Here is a 24,540-nt window from a genome sequence, read left to right as displayed (position 1 = left end):
TGTCCCATTCTTACCCATTCAAGAGTTAATCCCATTATATCCGACATCCCTTGATAAAGACTATACATGTTTTTAAGAGAACGCGAAATGTTACCTTAAGATTGCGAAAGGAATGTGTCACATTGTAATGACATGGTTCAGAAGATGGCCATACAAACACTCCAAACTGAAGTATAACACTCGTGTAAATAGCTCAGGTTATCTGCATGCATAGGACTGTAACACCCATGTATACACCACAGGTATATTCTCCTGTATGTTGCATAAAATCACCCTATGTCTAAGATATCGCAGACCTTGGGGCTAATTACTTCTTTAAATGACATGGAATTTTTAAATGACTGCCTAAATAGCATGATTTTGGGCTTTCTTTTCAAAATAACCTGAAGTAAATTAAGAAAAATTTGATATTCCTGTCACATAGGAAATTTTATGGTCTAGTTGGCTGAGAATAAAGCCCATTCTTTGTTCTGGAATACGAAATGAACAGATTCTGAAACCAGATATGGTATTCCAATTGAAGAAACAAATGTACCATTCAATTCTATTTCCTTCTTAGCTGGATTTATTTAACATATTGCATGTTAACCGTAATAGAAACTAAAACTGATTTTACAAATTATCAGGTTCCTTTGCGGCTATATCTCTTATAGTGCTAGAAAACTGAAATTAAAATCATATACTTACAATATCAAGTGTGGCATTTTTACATATAAAGAATAATCTTAATCTTTACTATTTTCTGAATAATAATCAAGTTTTGTAATAGTGTGTATCTTTTTATATAACTTTGGTATAAGTTGGTAGGTATTTTGTGGTCATTTTGGGTAATTGGTCATAGCCAGTACCAGGGATGGGGACCTATGTTCGTCAACCACAGGCACACGCACAGTGATTACAACTCTACTAAAGTACTTCCTGGGAACGTGAATAAGTCAACAAGCATGTACTTTCATGTACTTTCTGTATTTAAAGTAAAAACAGATCTACTAGTTATGGAGATGTTTGAAGTATATGCATGTCCTTTTGTGGATAAAAATGATTCAATGTTGACTGTCTAATATTGTCACAAATCAGTAAACAAATTTTTATATTTAGATTCTAAAAAGTATTCATAAAAGTACTCAAAGTTTAATTTATTTAAAATCAGAAAACTTAAGACAGTGAACATAAAAACTTGAAAAAAAAAACCCACACATGTCACAATCTTAAGAAAAACATAAAAGAGAAAAAAGTGATGTAAAATTTCACAAACTCATGCAACAAACATTGAACTTTCTTCACAATTCAAAATAAAATCCAAACACACATTTTCATTTCAAACAGGTGCTTAAAAAATTAAAATCCAAATTAATAAATGAAATTCACGTACATCCAAACAATAAGCTCTTCATAGAGAGAGAGCTCATTTTTACTCACTGAATTTGGATACTGGGAACGGACACTGGTAGAGTAGCCATGCTGGCCCATCTACGACCTCTACATGCACAGAAATTCCGTTATACAAATGGAAAAAACCAACAAAAACCAAAGAACAAGTAAAGAAAAACATCTTTCAGGTAATTAATGCATCAAAATACACGGGAGAGGGTCGAGGGAACAAGACTTACCTGGTATTTACACCTGACCACTAACAGGTAAACAGCAGTAATGTACAAAGCTCTGTCACCACCAGCTGTCATGCAGTGAGTGATTAATTTATTGAACTATTGATGCATTAATTAGGAGTTAATTAGTCATTTGTACAGTGTCAACACGGTTCTGTTACTACTCATTTCCTAACCCCCATATATATGTTCATTTCCTCGTTTCTACATGATAAATGACACATTCAATCACTTCTGATTTATTTTGTATATTACTTTGAATATTCATGCATATATCTGTGAGAATGTGCTGAAAAGGGGAATAACTCTACTTACTGTGCAGAAGCACTGTGACTTCTCTGTATAACCCTGGGCTTGCGATAACCTGTTTAAACAAAAATTTAAAAAAAACCCAAATGTTATGTCATGAAAGTGGAATATAAGGAGATAATTAGAATAATGATTGCCTTTATCAGTCTAATAAATACCTCTTTCATATTTTTCTTTCAATATGCGCAGACTGGAGATTATTTTGGCTCGGTGAGCACTATTTTTCAGCCCAAGATTCCTGACATCTGCCTCTGTCAAGTTCAGCAGATCCTTTAAGAATTTTAGAAAATAATTGAATGATTAAGATATTCTTCATCAAAACATAATCTCTCTCTCTCTCTCTCTCTCTCTCTCTCTCTCTCTCTCTCTCTCTCTTGCTCTCTGAACATTTGGGAATACCACTGGCTATGTATCATTCAAAATATTTCCCCTGGACATTTATTAAGACCCCACCTATTTTAAATGAGGTGTCTGCAATGTTTTGATGCCTCCCAGACTGATAGAGCAAGCAACTGATAAAATATTAAGTATACTTTATGATATGACATCGAAAAAATTTCCACTATCTGGAAGAGGGTTAAACCGATACCTTTTTCAATATTTGAAGACCCACCTCTACTCCGTGGAAATCTCGGAACACCCCCTCGTACTCTTTCATACCCAGGGCCTCCAGCCAGGTGTCTATGGGGATGTGTTTACTGGCCATCACCTGTTGTCTCTCCAAGACAATTCTACAAAAGAAAAAAACTAAATTTACTCAAACTTTGTCATACCAAACCATTTCTACAAAACATAGACAGAGTTATTGAAATGTTTTCTCTCCAAGACAATTCTGGGGAAAAAATCAGACAGGCTTCGTCCTTATCAGATACGGTAGTTCTAAAAAAACCGGAGACAAAATAGGTCAAATACTGTTCTCCAGGACAATTCTGAATCAACTGATTCTGTCAAACTTAAACTTGTCAATGCCTTATAAGACAGGGCTCTACAAGACAGAGAGACAGTCTCATGCAGTCATATTCCAACGAAACTTGACCAAATTCTGCCCATTCCAAGACAGAGTCAAATTTTGTCTATGGTACTGAAAGACTAAGAAAAAGTCAAAGTTTATAAACACTCAAAGACATAACAGCTACAGATTATGTCAAATTTTGCCACTCAAAAACAACACAGGTCATTAGACAGATTATGAGATTTAAACTCTGTCCACTCCACAAGACATAACACAGACAAACATGAGTAGCTTCAAGACAAATCTATAGCCGTCACTTTCCAAGACAAATCCAAAACAAATTAGAGAGCAAATTACTGTCAAGTTTTTTCATTTCATTTAGACAAATCAGAGTCAGATATCTGGAAATCTAAGACTCCACAAACTGATAAAACTTCATCCAGCCATTACGGTAACACCTTTCAGTTTCAGTATCTGTAGCTACAATACATATACAGTATATAGGATTTAGGTTTGATGACACATCGACATATGGCAAAGCTTGTTTTGCTCTTGGTTTTTTGTGTGCAAATGCCAGGTTCATATATGAAGTTTTATATTACATCTACATGTTGAATCAGAACAATTTTATACGGAACTATTATTTTTAGTCTTATTTGATAAAAATCAATATCACAGTCCATATACCGGTATTTCCTTGTAATGTTACATAACGGTACACAACATATTATACTAGCTAGTACATTTAGCAAGTATAAATTCGTAATCAAATGTCAATTAAAAATAAAAAACACAGCCAATAGCAAGGAGTAAAAAGCAAATTATAACTTTGGTGCTCTAATTAAATTATCAAGTACATGTGTAATTGCAAAAATTAATTAATACAGCTGTGGAACAAATCATAGAACTTAGAGGTTTGCTTTTAAAAATATACATGTACTGGTATTATAAATTTTTCAGTCATGGCAGATACCTTGGACCATTAATTAAAAGACATCATAACTAATACCGGTAATATCAGCATTAATGACAACAAATTGCCTCAATCCCTCTCACGATCACCATACCATAGCACTTAACATTTTAAAAATTCCAGCCAGATATCTTTGACCATAAAAAGACACAGTTACACTTTATATTAGCCTTTAAACAACAAATCCTCTTAATTAATTTCTCTGCTGGTCCTCATACCTTAGCAAACTTTGTTCAATTTCTTCCAACCTTCGCCTTCCTTTTCTCTGAATGTCCATTTTTCTTTTTCAATGATTAATTAAGCAACTAATCTTGCATCATTTACGATATACTTTCTACTACAGTAAAATCCCGCCCAATGTCCACACAAGGAAATCAGCAGGTGTCTCGTGTTCCCGGATCCATGCTCAACATCCAACATCGTCCCATCAATCCTCAACCATTCCAAATATTTACTTTTGCCACCACTTCTTGCACAAATAAATTATGCTTTGTCAAATAATACATCTCCTCACCAAAATGCTTGACATCATTTTCTGAATAACGAATCCCTAGAATTATTTAATCACTTCATATGCCTCACTGTGAAAATTTACTAGGCTTCACGGTTGTTAAAAATGAAGCAAAGAAAAAAAAATCTCCAGAAAAAGACAGAATTTCTGCGTTGGTTGATTATCAGTGACAGGAGATACAGATTGGGTTGTAGGTAAAGACAGAGATTCCTCAAAAAAGATTCCTCCCAATCTGATCGTTGGATTATCATCTGAGATCATCAGTCATCTATTCCGACAGGTTTCCAAAACAGCACCACCCCAGGGTGCATAACGGCATCAAATGAAATAATCTTTAATTCCGAATATTTTTCCGGCTGATTGCATCATGTATTTCCTCTGTATTCCTTTAATGCTGCCGGCGGAACAGATTGATAACTTTTTTCAAGGATTTAGAAAATTATACTTAGAAATATATATAAATATCCCTTATCTCTTTTTGATCAGCCAGATCCATAGATCTTAAGACATCGTTAAATGAAATGTGTCGAACTTCATAAAATGTACATTCAAACTTCTTCTCTTCCGAAAACACACACAATACACATATACAGAGCGCTCAACATATCCATCAAACTTCAAAAGAAGGCAATTTAAGTCAAGGTTTATCACAAATCTTGTGACAATACAAAGACCAGTCCTAATTGATCGTAACCTTTGCAATGTCTATTGCACCCCTGTGACAAAGGGTAATGGCCTATTGGAGCAAATTTATGGAACCATCATAAGTAATTGGACAACAAGCTAATATGATAACAGACCTCATGGACAGTAACAAACGAAGGAATTTACCTTAGCTATGTCTTAATAAACACGAACAAAGAAGATTGTAAATATTTAGTTCATATTTCTGACTGTGTAAAGAATTTCTACCTCCAATGATGACAACCCATCTGTTTCTGCATAAACCAAACCAATTCTTAATGAAGTATGGGACATATCAGGTTTGAGACTTACCGATATGTGAATATAACTTCCTTATATATGAACAAACAAATAAGTTTCAGTCTTATCCATCTATTGTCTTTAAGGTGGCTCTATACACCACTTTTTGATGACGCAGTACGAAAAAAAGTAAATCTGGAAACATGCATTTCCGGTACTGGCTGATTTAAACTGAGGTGAATTGTATGGGAACCGCTATTTTGAAAAATATGTTAAATGGATAGATTTAATTTGATAATTGGAAAATTCATTACTTACAAGTAATGTGGTATGTGACACCTTCACATTGTGTGGTATTATTTATTGAAATAAACAATAAAATCAAGTATGAATTTTCAAAGAGTTTCTTTAGCATCATCGATATGTTACACTGTAGTGCAGTGGGTTAGTGGGTTCACTACAAACCAGTAGGTCATGAGTTCGAATCCCGTTGAGAACAATAACTTTTTTAATTTTCCAAAAATTTCTAAAACGTATTTTTTGGTTGAATACCGTGAAAATTCTAAACAGGTGAAAATATTTCAATTATAATATACTTTAATGCACATTAATATCGACACCTCACGGGGATGAGAGGGTTGCTTTGAATTTCTCTCAGGTTGGGATACATAAATCCTATTAGCCTAGTCAATGTTCCCCTTTATTTATTTGACTTAGTTTTGCATTAAAGCGAATATATTCACTTATACAGGGCAAAGTCTATAATGAAATATGTATGTATTTATCATTCCAACATTACATTTAGGAATTAAATTTTCTTCAACTCAGAAATGAAAAGTCCCCGAGGTGTTTGGGCCTTGGGACTTAGGAACGATAACCCGTACATGAGGAACTTTCATACCAAATAAAATTTAAAATATTTTTTGTGTTTATTTGCAATGGTTTTCATTCAATTTTTTATGTCACATATATTAAAATACATTTTCTTATAACATCAAGCAACTTTTTCAGATGATTTTTCAACAGAGTAAGAAAATATGAAAAATTATGTTTTGGGGAAATACTAAAAAAGATTGCAATAATAACATTTTTGAATGTTAAGAAGCGATATATTTTTTTTATGTGTCCGAAGGAAATATCCATCATATGACAAAATAATTTCTCTCAATTTGTTGATAGCTGTCTTTTAAAAAAATATTTTACAAAAACACGAAAAAACATTAAAAAATTCTTTAAAAATACCTATATTATCCCTATCGTCATTTTAATATTTGAAAAGTATATGTTTTGTGGTCTTCTATTGAAAATTGGAATAAACTGTGGGTGTATAGAGCCACCTTAATGGTCTGATTACCTATCCATCCTGCTGTCAATTGATTATTTGTAATTCGTGATCTGTATATACCGGTAGACGGTTATTTTGTTTTTTAAATCAACATTTATTTACATTTATTCATTTAGCACTATGACAGATTATAGCTAAATACATACGTAATACAATTAACTTTAAACCAAAATTGTACAGAGAAAATTTGGCTAACTAACATCTGCGAAATTCATTTATACTGCCCAATCTGACTGCAACTTATAAAGTTCCGAAATCTATAATTTTGACAACCTGTCCATTCTAACAAATAAAACTCGGGACTCTATGCAAAGTAAATATTGATTAATGGGCAAGATTCAAAGATCTCATTGAAAAACATAACTTAAAGCTTCCAAAACCCAATTAATCTTTTAAAGAAAGACAAAGAAATCAGTTTGAAAAAAAAAATATCCTCCATCTTCTCTGACATAACATTTTTTGTCATGGACCACTCCTTATCAATGTTTCCATGACGTTGAGTCGTCATATTCATTAACCTCAATGTCAAAAAATAAAAAAACATTAAAAATAATTGTGCAAAATTGATCTGCCAATACCAGTTCAAACGTCAAGAGATATAGCATTCAATACTCGAGTTTGCATTGAACACCGTTTTTAAAAAAAAAAATATCTTCTAGGCTTTTTTTTCTCCAGATTAAAACGAATAAAAAAATCTTCAAGAGAATCGACCCAGCATCCTGTTTACGGAGGAGGCCCCTGATAATTTATATAAATCTCCGAGAGCTTCTTAATCAGTGCCAAGACACAGCTCCGACGGTCAGATAGTGGGTAGTATCCCCCTGATATAGCACAGATCCCAGTAAGCCTCTACTTCAATCCTCCGCAATACCTGAACATTTTAATGACAAACTCCCACCTATCATAAAGCACCATGCCAGGGTAATATCAACCACCTGTCAGTGTGAATCGATAAAAAAGAATCAAAAAATATCTTATAAAACTTAAAAAGACGAGTAACTATTTTTTTTTTGGTGGAATATCATATTTTTAGGATGCTGTTCGACTGACTGTGAGTTTAATCACCTTGTTATCAAAAATCGTGGATATTAAAAGAAGTTACTCAAGAAATTTATTTGTGCTTTACTTGAACATTGCACATTTAAGAGGAAAACAACTAACAGGTGGGTGTTACAAAGTTATTGATCCAATAATGGAAATCAATAAAACAGAGAAACTGTCTTTATAAATCAAAGATCACAGGGACTTTGAATTATAACCTAAAATTTAAAACTATGTTTAACCTGCATGAAAACAGCAGGCAACAAAGTTATACACACACAAAAATTCAAATTTCCTGAGATTCAAATCAGTAAAAAAACACAAAAAACCCGCAACCATGCATCATACAGGAAATTGACTAATATAATAAAAAATTTCAAAGTTTTGAAAAGAGTGGAAAAACCCTAATTCTGGAAAACAGCGATAAGCATTAATGAATTTCATTTTTCTTTACATATTTTTGAAAAGTTATCAACCATTGCAGTTGATCACCTCAAACCTGAGGAAAAAAATCTGAGAAGTGTTATTAATTAATATAAGATAAAGCATACTGAACATACTCACCCATTTGTAATTTGTAAAGTTTAGGATTGATGGACACAGGGGATCATTATGAGACTGAATCTGTTGATACATATAGCCTGTCAGAGCGCACAACAGATGGGGGCTGCTTGGAATGCCAGTAATCAATAGATTTGGCCACATGTTTCATGTACCTCCTCTTGTTTTGTGGGCCAGTTCCCTCCCCTGAAGCAATGGACCATAATACTTACTTATGTACTCCTGACATAATTACATACCAAATCTACCTTGGCACCCAGATATACATTTGATTTTGCACATCCCCCCAAACAATGACAGAAATGAATCAAGATGAACTAATACAGGTACTAGCTGCCCTCCCTTTTGAGGTGTAAAACTGACATTGTTACATCTATGGTGAGGATGGTTACCTTCTTCTCCCAAAACTTTTAAATATGCATTGTACATCCTCCAGCCCCAACGTAGACAAATAAAATGAAAGAGTCTGACCTACCTGGAATCAACTGTATACACCTTCCAGATGTACTTATAAACACTAGCTTGCCCTCACTTTTGAGAGTTATCAAAGCCGACTCAATTCTGTATAAAATACATCTATAAGATCACCTCCTTCTCATTAAACTTACAAACACACATTACTTTTCCAAAAGGTACCATCAATTAGATGTGAAATCTGTTTATCATTAATTTATAAACCCCTCCATCAAATGCAACAAAATCAACAACTCAATGCACTACTAATGCTTATAGGTCATTATGAAATTTTCAAAGCATAATTCTGCATAGACTAGATGAAACCAATTAGCACATCACAAAAGAAAAAAGATTCCTTACCATTCATTACTTAAGGTACCTAAATGCAAGCTGTGCTTGAAGTCTTACCTAATTGCCATAGTGTTTTTCGAAAGTAGAATTATTCTGCTTTTCCTGTTTTTTACCAGATATTTCAGAACTCTTTAAAACGTCATAATAAATTACAAATGTGTACCTCCAGGTCGCATTATAAAGTGAAGTCGGTTAAAGTCAGGGGCATTAATAGGCAGAGTCAATATACATGTACGAATCTTGAAATGTTTGCATTTTCAAGTTGACAGTTGCATAATAAACACTTTTGTCAATATCTGACAGAGCTGCAATTACACACACAATATTGTCAACAAAAGGCCAGACCAACAGAAAAAGCGTATAGGATTACTGAAACAGACAGCTGTTAGTCCAACTTCTGATCATTTACACAGTATAAATGCAGGTAGAAACAGGAGACTCTATCTATAAACCCTCACTATAAAACTCTGCTTTGCCTAGTAGTATAGTATTAACATGGACTAAATTTCCATTTCTTGTTATTCAATACACAAATCCTAATTGAAAGCAGAATAAACACATTTTAAATATGTTTCTATGTAATATGATATACAAGTGAAGTCAAGTAGTTCTCAGGTGTTCTATATCTGTGTATATCAGTACACGCTTTTCAGGTATATGGTCTATCAATTATACAACTGCACAGAACTTTCAATTAAATGTATTTTTCCTGCCCAAATCAAGTGCAACTCAAGGACATGCTCATTAATTAACAGTTGAAAAACGTATTGCACACTAAACCAAAAATCAATTTTACTTACATGTCTACAAATTAATCCATGTAGCAGACACCAGCCATTATGACTTCAACCGAACATTCAGTGAATAAAATCCATAAAATTGATCGCATTTACTTAAACCAAGTTAAAAATTTATGAATCTACATGTCATATTTGAATAGAAAAGTTCACAGATGTCAAAATATGAACACTGAACTTCGAAATCCAAGTTAGATATCCACCAGACTGTGAATGAAATCAATAATATTTACTCTCGACAAAGACTATACATATATACATGGGCGAACCACCAAACAAAAGTAGATTTAACTCAAACATATGTATAAGCACCTTACGTCTCAAGTATATTTCCATTTAGTCTGTTTTTACTTTCTAAATTGGATTACATGCATGTTACACTGAGTTGCATTAGGAAACATTTAAAACACCCATTATAAATATCACTTTGAACTCTGACTGTGAAAATTCTTTGGACCAGATGGTTTCTGGTTGCTACAAAAGTTTGTGAACTATGTCCTCTTTCAGAATGAATTTGTTCAATTGAAGCAGCAAACCTCAAAATTTCATCAGATTGACTCTTTGGAAAATGTACATGTCAATCTTTATTCATCTATAAAATCTCCCCAAACTCAACAAACTGCTTTTCAAATAAAAATTTATTTGAACTTACTGGTATTAAAAATATAAGGGTAAACTGGCCAGGTAAAATATAAGTAACAGCTAACACATACTTCGACCTTTAATATTCTGTATCTCACACAGACATGCCTTAAATTCGACCAATAAAAGGATACATGTCAATATCATCATGTGCAGATCCAGAAATTTAGTCCCGGTGAGTCGGGGGGGATAATTTTGTGAGGGTCGGAGACATTTTTTAAGTAAGTTTAGAATAAAACTTAAATTTTGCGATGGTCGGGAGGGGCACCCCCCCCCCAATTTGATCATCAATTTGATACTATCTAATCATTCAACTAAAAAACTTATCACCACTGACAAAATATCATAATATCAAAATATCATTGGTCAAATTATTCAACGTATATTGTTAATTTGTAGAAAATAAAAGAAAAATTTAGATATTAAAGATTCTTCTACTATTTCACAGACAGATGCAAATGTTATATTTGAGTTAAAACCATTTAGAACCTACAATGCATAGAACTGACAGTCACCTCTTCACTATGGCAAATATCTCACTACTAGATTTACTATATATCTCCCATCTTACAAAGTAATGGTTATCAAAACTTCTCTTACCTTCAGCTGATAAAGAACTAAATGCTGATATGCCATGATGTCAGGTATGGGAGGTATTTTGCAACTTTTATTAAAATGGAGAATAATAATACATAAAGTGACTAAAAAAATGGGATTGAGCAGACAGTCCTATCTTTTGTAGACTCAAGTTACAAAACCTGACACCTTCATAAACTTCATTGCATGTATTAAACGTTATCGGTCTATATTTAGAATGTTACGAACCATATTACAATATCTATCACGGAACATACGACAATCATTAATTCCAAAAATTACAGCTACAAATGAAGGCTCATGTTCTTATCAATAAAATATTGCATGAGTGGCTGTCTACTTTTTCAACTAAACATATGTAATTATGTATTGAATGGATTTTTTTTAAGGTGTTGATAAAAAGCATGAATGATTGAGCAAAAACAAAGAGCTTTTCTGTGATATGGAAGGCAAGCAATGCAAAGAGGTTCGACCTCCATAAATTCTGAATGAATACACAATCTCTGTGAAGTTTAACATGGCAGACATTTATCTGATATGAACCGAAACAAATTTGTTTATGTCTTAATTTGACAATTAAAATACAATATAGATCGACAATTTTAGAATATAAAGATTGATTAGTAAAATCAGCAAGTAAAAAAACAAAAAACAAAAAAAAACAGTCCTCCAAACACAACAATTGAAAAATCATGATGACTTTTGTGCACTAAATAAAGATTTACCTACAATAAGGCCAATCAATTATCAAAAATCTTGTTCTATCAAGACATTTCTATCTTCGCCAATGCTATCTACCAAAAATCAGCATCAAACCAAATCTATTTCAGCCTTACCTTTGGCATATACACTTCTTCTTCTTCTTCTTCAAGACTGTCAATAGCACAGACTTGTGTTTTAAAATATCACCCAAAACATGCAGACAGTACAAAAAAACTATCCTCTTATTCAGTCCTTGTTCTTTCTTATAGTTGACATTGTCAAATTTGCTGTCACGTTTGGATTAACATCCAGAATGGTTACAATTAGAGCTCAAGCACACCTTACGAGCGAGACCAGCAGGTGACAAAAGAGAGAAAAACTTTGCCGAGCAATTCAATGTAAAAAACTACACCAAAGGTCATGTCACGAGGCTCGCAATCAGCCAAAATATGATCTCTGATTACGAACAGTACGATATTAATGTACAGGGATATATAAAAGACTTTGCATTCATATTTCAAAACCTTACATTCTTTGGGTTACTGGGTTAACCATAACCTACATGTATTTAATATACAGGCCACCAAATGGTTATAAATCTGTTTTAAAAATATGCCTTGTTCAGCATTTGACATTTTAAATTACCGGTATATATTAATTAAGAATCTTGTTAGCTTTCCTCTATGAAAAACGTTTTCTCTCAAAAATGTTCCCCTACAAAAAATTAAAAATACGGTAAAATAATCTTAACTTTATTAGTTAATCTTTATTGAAATTAAGAAATTAGACCCCTTTTTTTAATTTTAAAAAATTTGCTAAAGGGAAAAAAACAGACACATGTATCTTCACTGAAAGTGAACTTTTTGTCGTTGGAGGTTTAGTTTAAGAGTTTCGTTCCTCTTTGCGTTACAAACTGTTGTTTTCTGGGAGGCTTCCGCAGGAGATGCCGCTGACAGATGTATTATGCCTGGTCGCTAACTGCTGTAGATGTTCAGGCCCCAGAAGCTGTGGATTGGCAGATAATAGCGGGAGGGTAATAACACAGCCCGTGAAAGGTCTACTCATGCAAAAAAGCTATAAATCTCTGACATTTTATTTACCTAATGCCGAATTAATGCCCCTATTATTTTATTACCTAATTAATTTCTGTGTGCCTGGAATTTGGTAGCATTTAACTCCAATCAAATCAGGTATATACTCTGGGGAAAAAATGCTCCTTTGATAAACTTGTAAAATCAGTTCTCTCTCTCTCTCTCTCTCTCTCTCTCTTTACACCACAATGGAAAACCACATTGGGTTATTTTTTATTTCATATACTTTTAAATGAAAACCTCAATCATTTGAAAACACATGCTTCAGTATTTGAAGTTTTTGAGCCATTTTTAGACGGTGGCTATAAATAGCCACGGTCTATTGCTACGGTCCTGACCGGAAGAGTATTTCTCACGGGGACCCTAGCGGATAAGGAACGATAACTCTGTTAGGTATGCAGTGTTATACGCAATGTTTTATCTATATGTCGATTTAAGTATGAGAACTAATTTTAATCTTATCAGATATTTTAAGCATTATAGAAACTAATTATTTTGTACATATAATAATTTATGAAATTGTGTTTTATTTTAAATGAGCCGTTACCCTGTCTGCTTACACAGTATCGATAATTTATGCACCAACTGCCACTTGTGACGTTAAACTCGGTTACAGGACTGCATAAACTATATCACTGCGATAACTGGCTAAGGGATCTCACAATTATCACTTCTTGTTTTTTATGATGTAAACAATTGTCAGAAACCCACTATTTAAACAGGTCTGCCATTTCATATTTCAGCAATTAGGCTTCATCGATAAATTCAGCCATTTTCAACGAATTAAGTTTAGTTGAGGAAGAATATTTGTTTTGATGTAGCTTATTCCAAAGAATTCACAACAGATACTGACAATATTAATGAATATTACATAAATTACATTTTATTGAACTTTAACCGATCAATGGCACGCTTTCGTCCACAAGTGTGCATGTCTTTTTTTAACTTACCAAAAACTTGAAATATACGATACAAATGTGTTTAATTTTTGACTGATCTGTCATGTACCTAATTTTGTAACCCACTCAGTCTGTAGGAACATTAATTTTATTACAGGCACCTCAGTATTCATCAGACAATATTTACTACTGATGTTAACGCTTTACTTGCTGCTGATTCTCTCAAACGCGCTAATCGATCGACCTCGGATTGTAAAATTTACGTGCAAATCGAGTCGCCATTTTACAAATTTACATATATATACATGTATAAACACATTTTACGATGTTTCAAAGAAATAAAGGGATTAAAGGCATTTGCTGTGAAATGTCTTATGAATTTCACGGCCTGTCAGCTCCTGTACATGTATAGTTTGCAGCAGCAAACGCTAGCTTTTTGTGAGAAAAAACAATCGGTTCAACTCATGCAATATTCCATATACATTTAATTTATGGTACATTGTGAACGGTAATGCAAGATATAATAATTTTGTTCACTAAAGAGTTCTTGACGAATTTTTTCACAATAAACTGAATAACGCAATTTGATGAGCGAAGTACAATCTGTGACTTTAATTCATATGCGCCCGTCTCTGCTATTAGAGAACCTTTTCTTTGGTTTTGGGGGGATTATTTCACTAACAGATAACATTATTTACACATGTGCGTAAATATCGCCCCTTTTGTTTTCAAATAATTTTTAACTCGCGAGTACAACTCTATTATGAGCTTTCTTCGACATTTGTTTCCATTTACAAATAGGCGGGCCTATATAAAAGCGTCAGTTTGTTGCGACTCGCAATCGAAATACACACCAGTTAGAAAGTGTCATCACTCAAAGAAATGCTACATCGGCCGAAGCATATACATCCATGCTATATTTGCGATAAATAATGAAACATGAAGGCAAAAAATGTGCTTCATAGATGACTGTAGTATTCTGCTGAGCTACATAACTATAGCTTTCCGGAAATATTGCCGGGATTTGCGAACCCTAGCTCTATTGTATAGTACATATACATGCAAAGAATAAAATGAAATTCATATACACAGCTGTACGGACAGAAAAACATGCGTTCAACTTGGATTTTTTCTTTTTGGTGTTTTTAAAAACTAATTTTGAATAACTAGAAAAGTTTAATGTAGCAAGTAAATTATCCGCGTTAAAGTGTACTGAGAAGCGATAAAATATACATGTGACTTTACCAAATTCATTCAAATGATTTGAATAAATCTATAGCTAAATACAATAGGACAAATGTACTTTAAAACGTTAATTAATGAAACTGCCGCGACTGAATATTGTATGATATTTTTTTTTTCAAATTTAGTGAGCAAATGGAAATAATCCACTTAAATTGAAGATAAAAATATTGATTGACTCTTCTGTTTCATGATGACGTGCAATCCAAAAGCAATACCAGTTTTATCAAACAGGTTCTTGTAAACCATTCCGTTTTCTGTACACCTAAATGTATTAACTGACTATGAGGACAAAAGCAAGTATGATGGTCCACGAGACTGCAACTTTTTTGAAGAAATTGAGGGAAAATGTTCTCGAGAGGGACAATAAACATACTACATGTATGCCCAAATAGTTAGTAAAAACCTGATAAGTATTTTATCATACCAAAGCTTTATTTGTTCTCGTTACTTTGAGAAATCTACAATATCTTTAAAGCACAATAGTCCAATCCACACTTTTCAAAAGTTGTTCCCCTTTGCGGTGTCAACCCAAAGGTCAAAAGGGAAAAAAACCCAAAATTCCCCTTCTTTGGGCGTACTGTGATGAAAATGCTTTGGATTTGATTAAATCTATTCATTCAATATGTGGTGGCAACCAACATATTTAATGAGTCATTCTGGGGCAATCAAAATACATATATATGTAGTACATGTATTACCGAAAACGGAGTTTTAATGTCAACTGATACAGATACAAACATATAGATACAAACATATAGATACAAACATATGGATACGAACTTCTATACTACAAAGGCTACTGTGAAAAATCTATGGGTTTTCCCCAAAAGATGACGATAAAGAGACACAACATTTGCAAAGTGTGGATTGTGTTCACAACTACGATTTCCACAGAATTATCCATGTAGGAAACTCACGACCAGTTGTGCGAGTATAATTTAAGCATTAGTACATGTATGAGATACTGGCTGTGGATTTTCGAGAACAATAATTACCATACATGTAATATGCCACTTTCAAACGGCACCACCGTCTAACAGTACTTTCAGTACTTTGATTCAAGCATGCAGCTGTTGACTTCTGTGAATGAGATGCAAAATCGTCAGGAAAAAAACATATCCATGCCCATGATTAGCGGTGACACATGATTGACCTTAACAGTCGTCTTCCTGCGAATGTTATAATCACAGAGGAAGACGTTTTTACCTTCCACATGGCATGGATGGATAAAATCAAATAAAACAGCAATCATTTCAATCTATAAATAATCTAATAGTTTACAGCTTCCAATTTCTCTGACATTTAAAAGAAGATAAGTGCTTAAATTTTAGAATTTTCAAAAGATTTTATTCAATTTGAATGTATTTCTAAAAAAAATTAAAGCACTATTTCCTTTTTAATGCTAAGTTATATAAGTTGTCTCAACTTATATAACTTAAGCATTCATATATATAAAAAGATAATGGATCCAAATGCTTGCACTTTGCTGGGTTGATGACAAATAAAAAAGAATTCAAATTTTTTATTAGAGTGCAATTCAAAAAACTTATGGATCTCTATCTGTTTTAAAGGAGGGCAACTTTTAAAACTACCGGGTAATAGCATTGATTTATACAAAAAATATTTAACAGATTAAAATGCATGCATGCACATTGGTGGGTAACTGCTCACAGTAAAAAAATTTAATTTTTGACTTTTATTTTTCATTTATCAAATAAAAATGTTATCATTTGATTTAGTTCCTACCAATAAAGGTGAATAAATGTACCTCTTTCACTGCTAAAGTAAACTAATGTACCATAAATACATTCTTCTTAACTCCATCATTAAAAAGTCTGCTATATAGTTTTCTATTCTCCTTTGAGAAGTGGACAGGCATAACCTACATAGAATACTAGTTTTCATGATTGCAGGAAATTAAGTCATCATTCAGCAATGTGTAACTTATAATGGTCATTGAAATATTTGGTTGAATCATACATTTTCAGGGATTTCTCCACACACGTACAATTTCAAAAGTAGGTCTGTTAAAGCCATCATAGTTCATAACATAACAGTATTAAATAAAGTACTCAGTTCCCAAATATCCCTCAGATAGCGATCCATTCAGTGCAAACTGCACCATTTTCCTTGAACTGGAGCATGGCTTTCTGTGAGGCATGGAGCCATGTATAAGATAATTGAACAAAACTTGATAGTCCACTTGATAAGTAATGATTGAACCTTATGCAAACAGGGGTGACATGGGGTTATCAATTCAAGTAAGGATTATAAGGGAAAACTTTAAAGAAAAGCTTTAATCTAAAAGCATTCATTTTTCACTTCTAGTTTCTGCAATACTGGAAGCTTTCTTTATAGAGACAGATTTAACATTACAATATGAATTAATATTTTTTTCACAAACTTGCCACAAATCTATACACCTTAAATGCATTAAAAAAATTGATTCTGGGGTTTTTTTAATGAGCAATTTTTTGTAAGCACAATTTTTTTCAAATACAAAAATTCAAGGTTCCATTTCCAAGGCTGTATAAAATAAATATATCTAAGGTATTTCTGAACTGTTATGGAGAATATTGACCTTGATTTAAACAAAAAATTAAAACATTATATGAAAAGAACAGGGTTGATCCTTACCCATACCCTCCTCCCCAGTCAAAAGTAAATGTATCCAGGCATGGAACAGGAACGGATAAATGACCTTTCCGGAACTCCTTCACCTCACAGTTTCCGTTGGAGTCCATTTCCAACATGCTTTCTATTTACAGACTCCCTAAATCCAGTGGACCCCCCTTTTTTGTGGTTCTTTCAAGATCTGTTCCGGACTGTTTGCTTTCCACTTAGCTTTTAGTTCAGTTTTTTATTTGCAACGGATTTTATATGATGGAAAGGTGTTCATATCAGAGATAGAATCCGTACATCAATGATTCAATGTGAAATATTCCCTTTGTTGATCGACGATGTAGAGCCATTTTTACACACCATTAAACAAAGGGATATCTTAAATCCTGACAGCTCGGCGAATATTAACATAATATAAGACAAAAATCTTCCCTTTAAGCAGCCTACCAGTATACGGAAAAAGGCATTTTCTTTTTCTGCCTCCAGGATTTTTTTGAAGAAGGAATACACTTGGTATCAGTAATCTAATTTTTAAGCTTAAAAAGTCTGTAATTGCTCTGTCACTTATCCAGATAAGCAAAACAAAAGTGCTTTTATGCAATTTCCTCGCAATGCAACACGCAGACAGATGTGCATCTTTGCAGCTCACGAAAGACCAGTCTGCATGAAAATCCCCATCAGTTCTCACCTATTGCAATGCATATTTCCTAGAACTGTCACTATTATACACAGAGGAAACATGGAAACACATTGGCTGGATAAAAAAATTACATCAGTCGTGAGACTTCCTTCCCTATCTAAATGTTCACAATTTCACGTAGGGTTTTTTTTGAAAAACTTTTGATATCTCACAAGCTTCAATGCAAATCAAGGTCCTTTCCCATGCACTTTCTGTCCCTTTGGTTTGGCAAATAACAGAATTATTACCAGTACTCAAAATCGGAGCAGAGAATAACAAAAAGTTATCAAATTCAACATTATTCACTTTAGGGCAATCAATCAAGAGAGCTTCCTCCGTAAACTGAATGGAAATTTAAATACTTATCAGGCTGGTCTACTTATGACAGAAATTTAGATAAAAATGTCATGTATACACATCAAAAGTTCTGTTGAAAATTTTCAATTCATTGCAAATGGTATCTCCAGTTTCCATCTGAAACTGCACATATTTCATGCAAATTACTTGCACACAAATGGAATAAATTTCAAAAGACTTCAAAGCCTTTTGGTCGGGAGTCGTTTTATGCCTGTCATGTGCCTATGATTAACCCTGTTAGGTCGAGATGTTGCTTATATAAACTCGAAAAGGGTTGAGTGCATGTGTTCATCATCAAATTAAATGTGTCAATCTTACCCACCCACAAATTAGCCTGCCTAAGTTCAGAGGATAAACAAAAAACTTCTCAGCTTCATTTATTTCTAATAAAATGTGGAAGTATTCCGTACCACATGAGAACGGATGGAAACTCCTTCACATTAACATTGCACGCAAAAACGAAGCTAATCTTCAAGTTCTCCAAGGTGAAAAATGTAAATTGTTATTTTACAAGACTGAATTAAGATAAAGAAGAAAATTATAAAATTTGTTATATCATATGCCATCAAAATGGCAGGCACCCCCCTTAGACGCGTACATGCAAAATGGCATGAAGTAAATATTGTCGTGACTAAAAATAAAATCGTGCATAAATTTCAAACTTCGATTCATTTCGTATATATAACCAATCTGCTCAAGTATTGAGTCAAATGGTGCAATACTTTTTAAAACCTTTTTACTTCAGCACAGAAACTTCAAAAGTTCTTGTTTTGAGCACTCGATATTCTTTTGAGCACAAATCGAAAGAAACTCATGAAGTTGCGATGTTTTGAAGAAACTCGCTGCAAAAGAAAGAGGTTTTATCAAAGCAAAAAGTCCCACTCAAGTTACACAATTAAAAATGCATTAAAATAAACTCTTTTTTCCTTAAGAATCTCTTCACTTTTGTGTCACACCTGGCTTCTGTCAGAGTATTTACAACTGTTTTAGTGTGTCCAGAGCAGCTGTCTTAGAGGCCAGACAATTTTCTTCTTCAAACACCCCAATTCATATACAGGAGTCTTAAGACCATCAGCTTCATAAATATTTAATGGTTGTGAATGATTTCAACATGCTAGATGATTCCCAGTCCTTTCGTTAGGTAGCTCACTTTCCGCGGGAAACTCCCAAGCAAGCTTACTAAGGGCCTCAGTAACCCAGTTCAAAGATGTTATTCATTAGCAGATGAAGTGCCTATTCATGTATCTTTAAAAGATAAGCGTTTTTATGACTTTTTAAGAGCAATAAACAAAACATGTGTCACCATAAAACCTTGTTCTATTGAATTATGTTTCGGTTACTAATTAAAGATCTTAGAGAGCCATATACACATAATCTCTTCAATATACCGTAAGACCAAGGATTTAGAATAAGGGGTGCATCACGTTATACATACTATGTTACAAAGCTACCAGTAGTAGTCAAATATGTTCAGATCACTCAAAATATAAGAGCTCACTAACTGAATAAAAACATTTCTGTAGCTTATACATTTAGAAACTAAATTCTCACATACAGCTTGGATTTCTAAAAAAAATAATCAATATTATGAAATGAACTTATTTTTCATACTTTATCTTAATGGAAAGAAAGTTGAATGATGATGCACTTGAAAAAAATCCTGTGGACTCTGCACCAAATACGACAATCTCCAAATCAAACGACATTATGACAAACTCTGCTGGAATTCATCAATCATCTAGTAGGAAAAACCTAGCTTGTCCTTCCAGCAATAGCTCTCGACAAGTGCACATCCTCACTATAAATCTGACGATATCGCCTTCATGTTGCAATTTACTGCACGTGATGTTCAGCATTCCCAATTGTTTATGTAGTATCCAATGTTATATATTTCTTTAATGAACTCCAAAAGATTTAGACTTTGTTTACTTGTTTAACGCTAATTTCTTTTGAGTCAGGCATTTCCTTTTTCTTTGCTTTTTTCCCCCCAGTGCATGTTCATTGGATTGCATTATGTAATCTGCAGGCCTTATCAGTCACAAGCAAGTCCCCAGCCTGCCTCCAATAAACATGTCTGATAGTCCCGGTGATAAGAATAAGATTGTTTAATTGTCTCCAGCCAAGAATTTTAAAGGTATCTCATCATATTTTAATCTCCATAAAAAAAACGTGATGAAAGTGCTCATAAATTAATGATGTCAATCAAATGAATGCTGCTTCCCCCTCCCTCCTTTCCTGAGTACACTGAGATAGATTTAACAACATCAAAGAAGCATTGAAAGGGTGCAGGCATGTTTACATACATGTAGAGAGGTTTCAATTTAGATACACTAAGCACATCAAAAGGTAAATCAGGTTGGAATCAATCGGTAGTAAAAGTAGAATGTCATCTTTGTTCCAAACAACAAAAAGACTCTTGTATTATAAACATTTGCATCCCCTTAACTGTCCTCAAGTCAGAAAATACGTACAAGCAAAACCAACCCACAGGGGCCGTTACATATAGAATTTTTTTACATTACCTCTGACACCTCTATATGAAGGTTAACATACATATGGGAATGAGGTAACATCAAAACCACCTCCCAGGGTAGAGTTGACCACTGGCCAAGTGGTCATAATTGTCTTGACAAATTTAACATCTAGGGGGGACCTGATCAGAAACTTAGTAAAGTACCAATGGATTATTCCATAAATAAGGAATTGAATGAATTACATGTACATATAAGTATGAATTTCATTTTTTTTTTTACTTTCATTGAAAATTACGTTAATTAAATACTGCTTTATTTGATGACAAAACATATTTACCATATTTCGCAAATGCTCAAATGGACAATTACTTACTAGTATATGAAAGGTACCCGTAATTTGATCAAACCACAAATATTAAATTGCTCCCTCTTCTTCTATTTCAACCTGGATAAAAACATTTCTTCCTTTTGGAATAAGACCTGCTTGCCCATTACTTTAATGCGGAAATTAATATTGTTTGCTTTGATATAACTATTTCCCAATTATCAAAGCAATACAGGACTTACGACTATCAAATAGCGAGGGCTCCAAGCAGGGACTAGCATTTCGCTGATAACATTGGCACTATAAAGATTTTACCAGCCAACTATTGGCCAAGTTTTGGCATTTCTGGACTGTAATACTGTTAAATTGAATAATAATTCCTTCAATCTCACAACAAGTGTCCTCACCTCTGTATGATAACAAGCGACTTTCAATAATCGCTTCCCCAATAAACATCCCATCAACAAGTTTTCCCGGAGTTCTATTGGACTGTGAAATTCGAGCCTTTTCAGACTGAAGGATCATTAAAGAAATATAGTGAGCTAGGGGAATAAAAAAATTTTGTGGCTGGAAATAAAATAAATCTGTGTCCTAAAGACCACCACAAAAAAAAGGGTCATTTGGTTTCTTGATTAATAGAAGGTGTATTCATGCGAGAATATGGCAGACTGACAAAATAATTGTATTACATACTATATATACAGGGGAGGATCCTTTTTCTATGAAGAGCTAAAAGTTACTAGATTTATGGAATCACAATGGTTGTAGAGGTTACCTTATACCGTGTTCAAGACATATGTAATCTTAAGTGGTTATGAAGTAGTCTAAATCCAGATAATGGTCATTTTCTACTTATCCCCTATCAATGACCACAGCTGGCTCCAGGGCCATATTACCCAGACTAGCTGCATTCACTTTTGATCTCTGTGTGACAAAGAAGGAAAAGAAGGTAGAGGGATCAAAAGTGACCTTATCTAGGTTTTTTGCCCAAGAGCTTGGCTTTGTAGTTGCAAACCCCAGTATCACTTTAAATACTATACATTACAAGCATAAGAGACTACATGTATATACAAAAAAGAATTCATATTTGATGAGCAGGATATATTTTTACATAATTCCTGATAAAATACTTATACATGTATTGCTTATCTTTTCAGCAGTACCTTTGACAATCAATGCAACAATGTGTCATCTACCACATCTAGGACATTTGCAAATAATATGAGTGGCCCAAGTTTTAGATTCAATCAATGCTTATAAGACTTATCAAATCGTCCAACCAGTACTTTACCGCTTCTCTAGTCTATCTATGGCTTGCTCCAGATAAAATCTCTCTGCTTGCAACTCCTGGATGGTGTACAAGTTGGGTACAAAAAAGCACGGCCTCTGGGTCATCATTCTAAACAGGTGAATATTGTCCCCGCTTCCAGACGGCAATAAGCTACGATTTTGTTGTCACTTTGTCAATGCAGAGTCGCGAAATTCAGAGGCCGCCTATCACACCTCTACTTTTTGTTATTCTCAAAATGTGTGAATAAAGTTTTTGACAGATTTTTAAAAGGGAGGTATCTCCCATTGATTTCTCCTCAGTAATAGAATCTCTTCACTACAAATGTCTTTGCAAAGTATAAGAATTTTTTTGAATTTACACCCATCTCAAACTTAAAATCGACAAAAAAGTTTTTCGTTATCAAAGATGTTATTTGGTCGAAATGTTTTACTATTATTTTTCATAAAGTTTAAAGGGCAGCAATATTTCCCACCTGAATAAAACTTCTTAAAATGACATTTGCTGTGGGAATAAAAGGCATATTCGGTCATTAACTTTTTTCCTTCTTTTTTTTTTTTGACATACACTGAACAACTCTTCAAAGGTCTCTGCCATTAAAGAAGGCTTTTGAAGAGGCAAATATTTTCTTAAACTTCATAAATTTAGTGCTAGATATTGAAAGTAAACAAGATAAGAAGTTAGGCTAATGTATCGTTGTGTCCAACTTTCAGCTATACAAACATCTTCTATTGACACTAGGCACAAAACTCCAAAGTCTGCGTTGGGAATTTCCTATAACACATGCTACTTTCCATTCTTTGCTCTGTCCAGTCAAACAAACGAACAAACGCACATTAGTCCTATAAAGTTCTGTACATAACACACTTCCATGAGTTTGCACACCAAATGTTGACTGGTAGAATTCAGAGAGAAAAGGAATTAGGGATGATTTTGTGTATGCGATATGGTACATTTCCAACCCATGTTAATCTCATCAGATGTTTCAACAATAGCAAAAAATCCATAAACTGAAGGAATGTTGCTTTACAAGAAGTGAATAACTGTCGATGGTTTAGTCGTTTGATTACCCAGCGGTAACTTAGAGAATTACCCCCGATATCAGTGACAAAGTTATGGGGGTCAATGTTTACAAGGTTTTTAATAAAAGAAGTAAAAAAACCCCTCCAAAGACTGATGGCTTGATAAGGCGTTTTGGGGGTCAGGATCTCTGTAAATCACCTGATTATTAAGGGGAAAGGGGTCTGACATTGACAGCTTATCGCATGTATAGTTAATCTAATCTTATCCACGTATTTATTATCTATATATATCATATTATCGATAGAAGAAAAAAAATAAAAATGAAGTCCTTACCTTTCCATGATTTGGGCAGGAGTGTAGACTATATGGGATTGTTCGGTCTTCAGTCAGCACTATGTGAACAGACAGTTAAAATACTGTTATGCAACATGTGTGTGAGACCTTTAATTACGTCACCATTACATTCATAAAATTAAATCAGGATGACAGATGCAGTTATATGGGCCAATATAACGTGAAATTTACACCTCCGCAGTTTTAACACGGTGATAAATTAGACTACGGCCATTATGAAGATGGTTTCTCGTTGTAATAGGTAAATATTACATATCAGTACAAATGGGCACGTGAAAAACACAGGTACACACATTTACCTGTGTAGACACCGTATATTTCAACTCTCCCATCCCAGCTCAATTTCAGTAGAACGTCGAATCGTTTCGTAACATTACACGACATTGTATAGTTGTTGACTTATTTATTCTGTCAT

The 24,540-nt window shown here is 33.7% G+C and overlaps 1 protein-coding gene across 13 annotated transcripts in view; it reads right to left on the bottom strand.

The window, feature by feature from the left end:
- LOC105333707 (breast cancer anti-estrogen resistance protein 3 homolog) overlaps nucleotides 1-24,244 on the bottom strand; it is a 28,154-nt gene extending 3,910 nt beyond the window's left edge. The window contains exons 1-5 of one of the 13 annotated variants that reach the window (XM_034445102.2): nucleotides 24,105-24,244; nucleotides 2,530-2,647; nucleotides 2,075-2,186; nucleotides 1,923-1,971; nucleotides 1,420-1,479 (exon numbers count right to left, since the gene is read on the bottom strand). In XM_034445102.2, the coding sequence (XP_034300993.2) occupies nucleotides 1,420-1,479; nucleotides 1,923-1,971; nucleotides 2,075-2,186; nucleotides 2,530-2,647; nucleotides 24,105-24,112 (347 nt within the window). In that variant the 5' untranslated portion in view covers nucleotides 24,113-24,244. Of the gene's footprint in view, nucleotides 1-687; nucleotides 991-1,419; nucleotides 1,480-1,922; nucleotides 1,972-2,074; nucleotides 2,187-2,529; nucleotides 2,648-4,059; nucleotides 4,192-8,226; nucleotides 8,382-9,087; nucleotides 9,224-9,830; nucleotides 10,007-11,069; nucleotides 11,089-11,902; nucleotides 11,928-17,640; nucleotides 18,502-20,272; nucleotides 20,383-21,508; nucleotides 21,622-22,751; nucleotides 22,893-24,104 lie in introns of those variants that run through there. The other 12 variants (XM_034445098.2, XM_034445104.2, XM_034445099.2 and 9 more) reach the window with 12 other exon arrangements.
- Nucleotides 24,245-24,540: the final 296 nt, after the last annotated feature.

Source organism: Magallana gigas, chromosome 2 (genome assembly GCF_963853765.1).
Source record: "Magallana gigas chromosome 2, xbMagGiga1.1, whole genome shotgun sequence".
Lineage (NCBI taxonomy): Eukaryota > Metazoa > Mollusca > Bivalvia > Ostreida > Ostreidae > Magallana > Magallana gigas.
The sequence above is the reverse complement of the archived record's forward strand: the minus strand, read 5'-3'. Positions and strand labels throughout refer to the sequence as shown.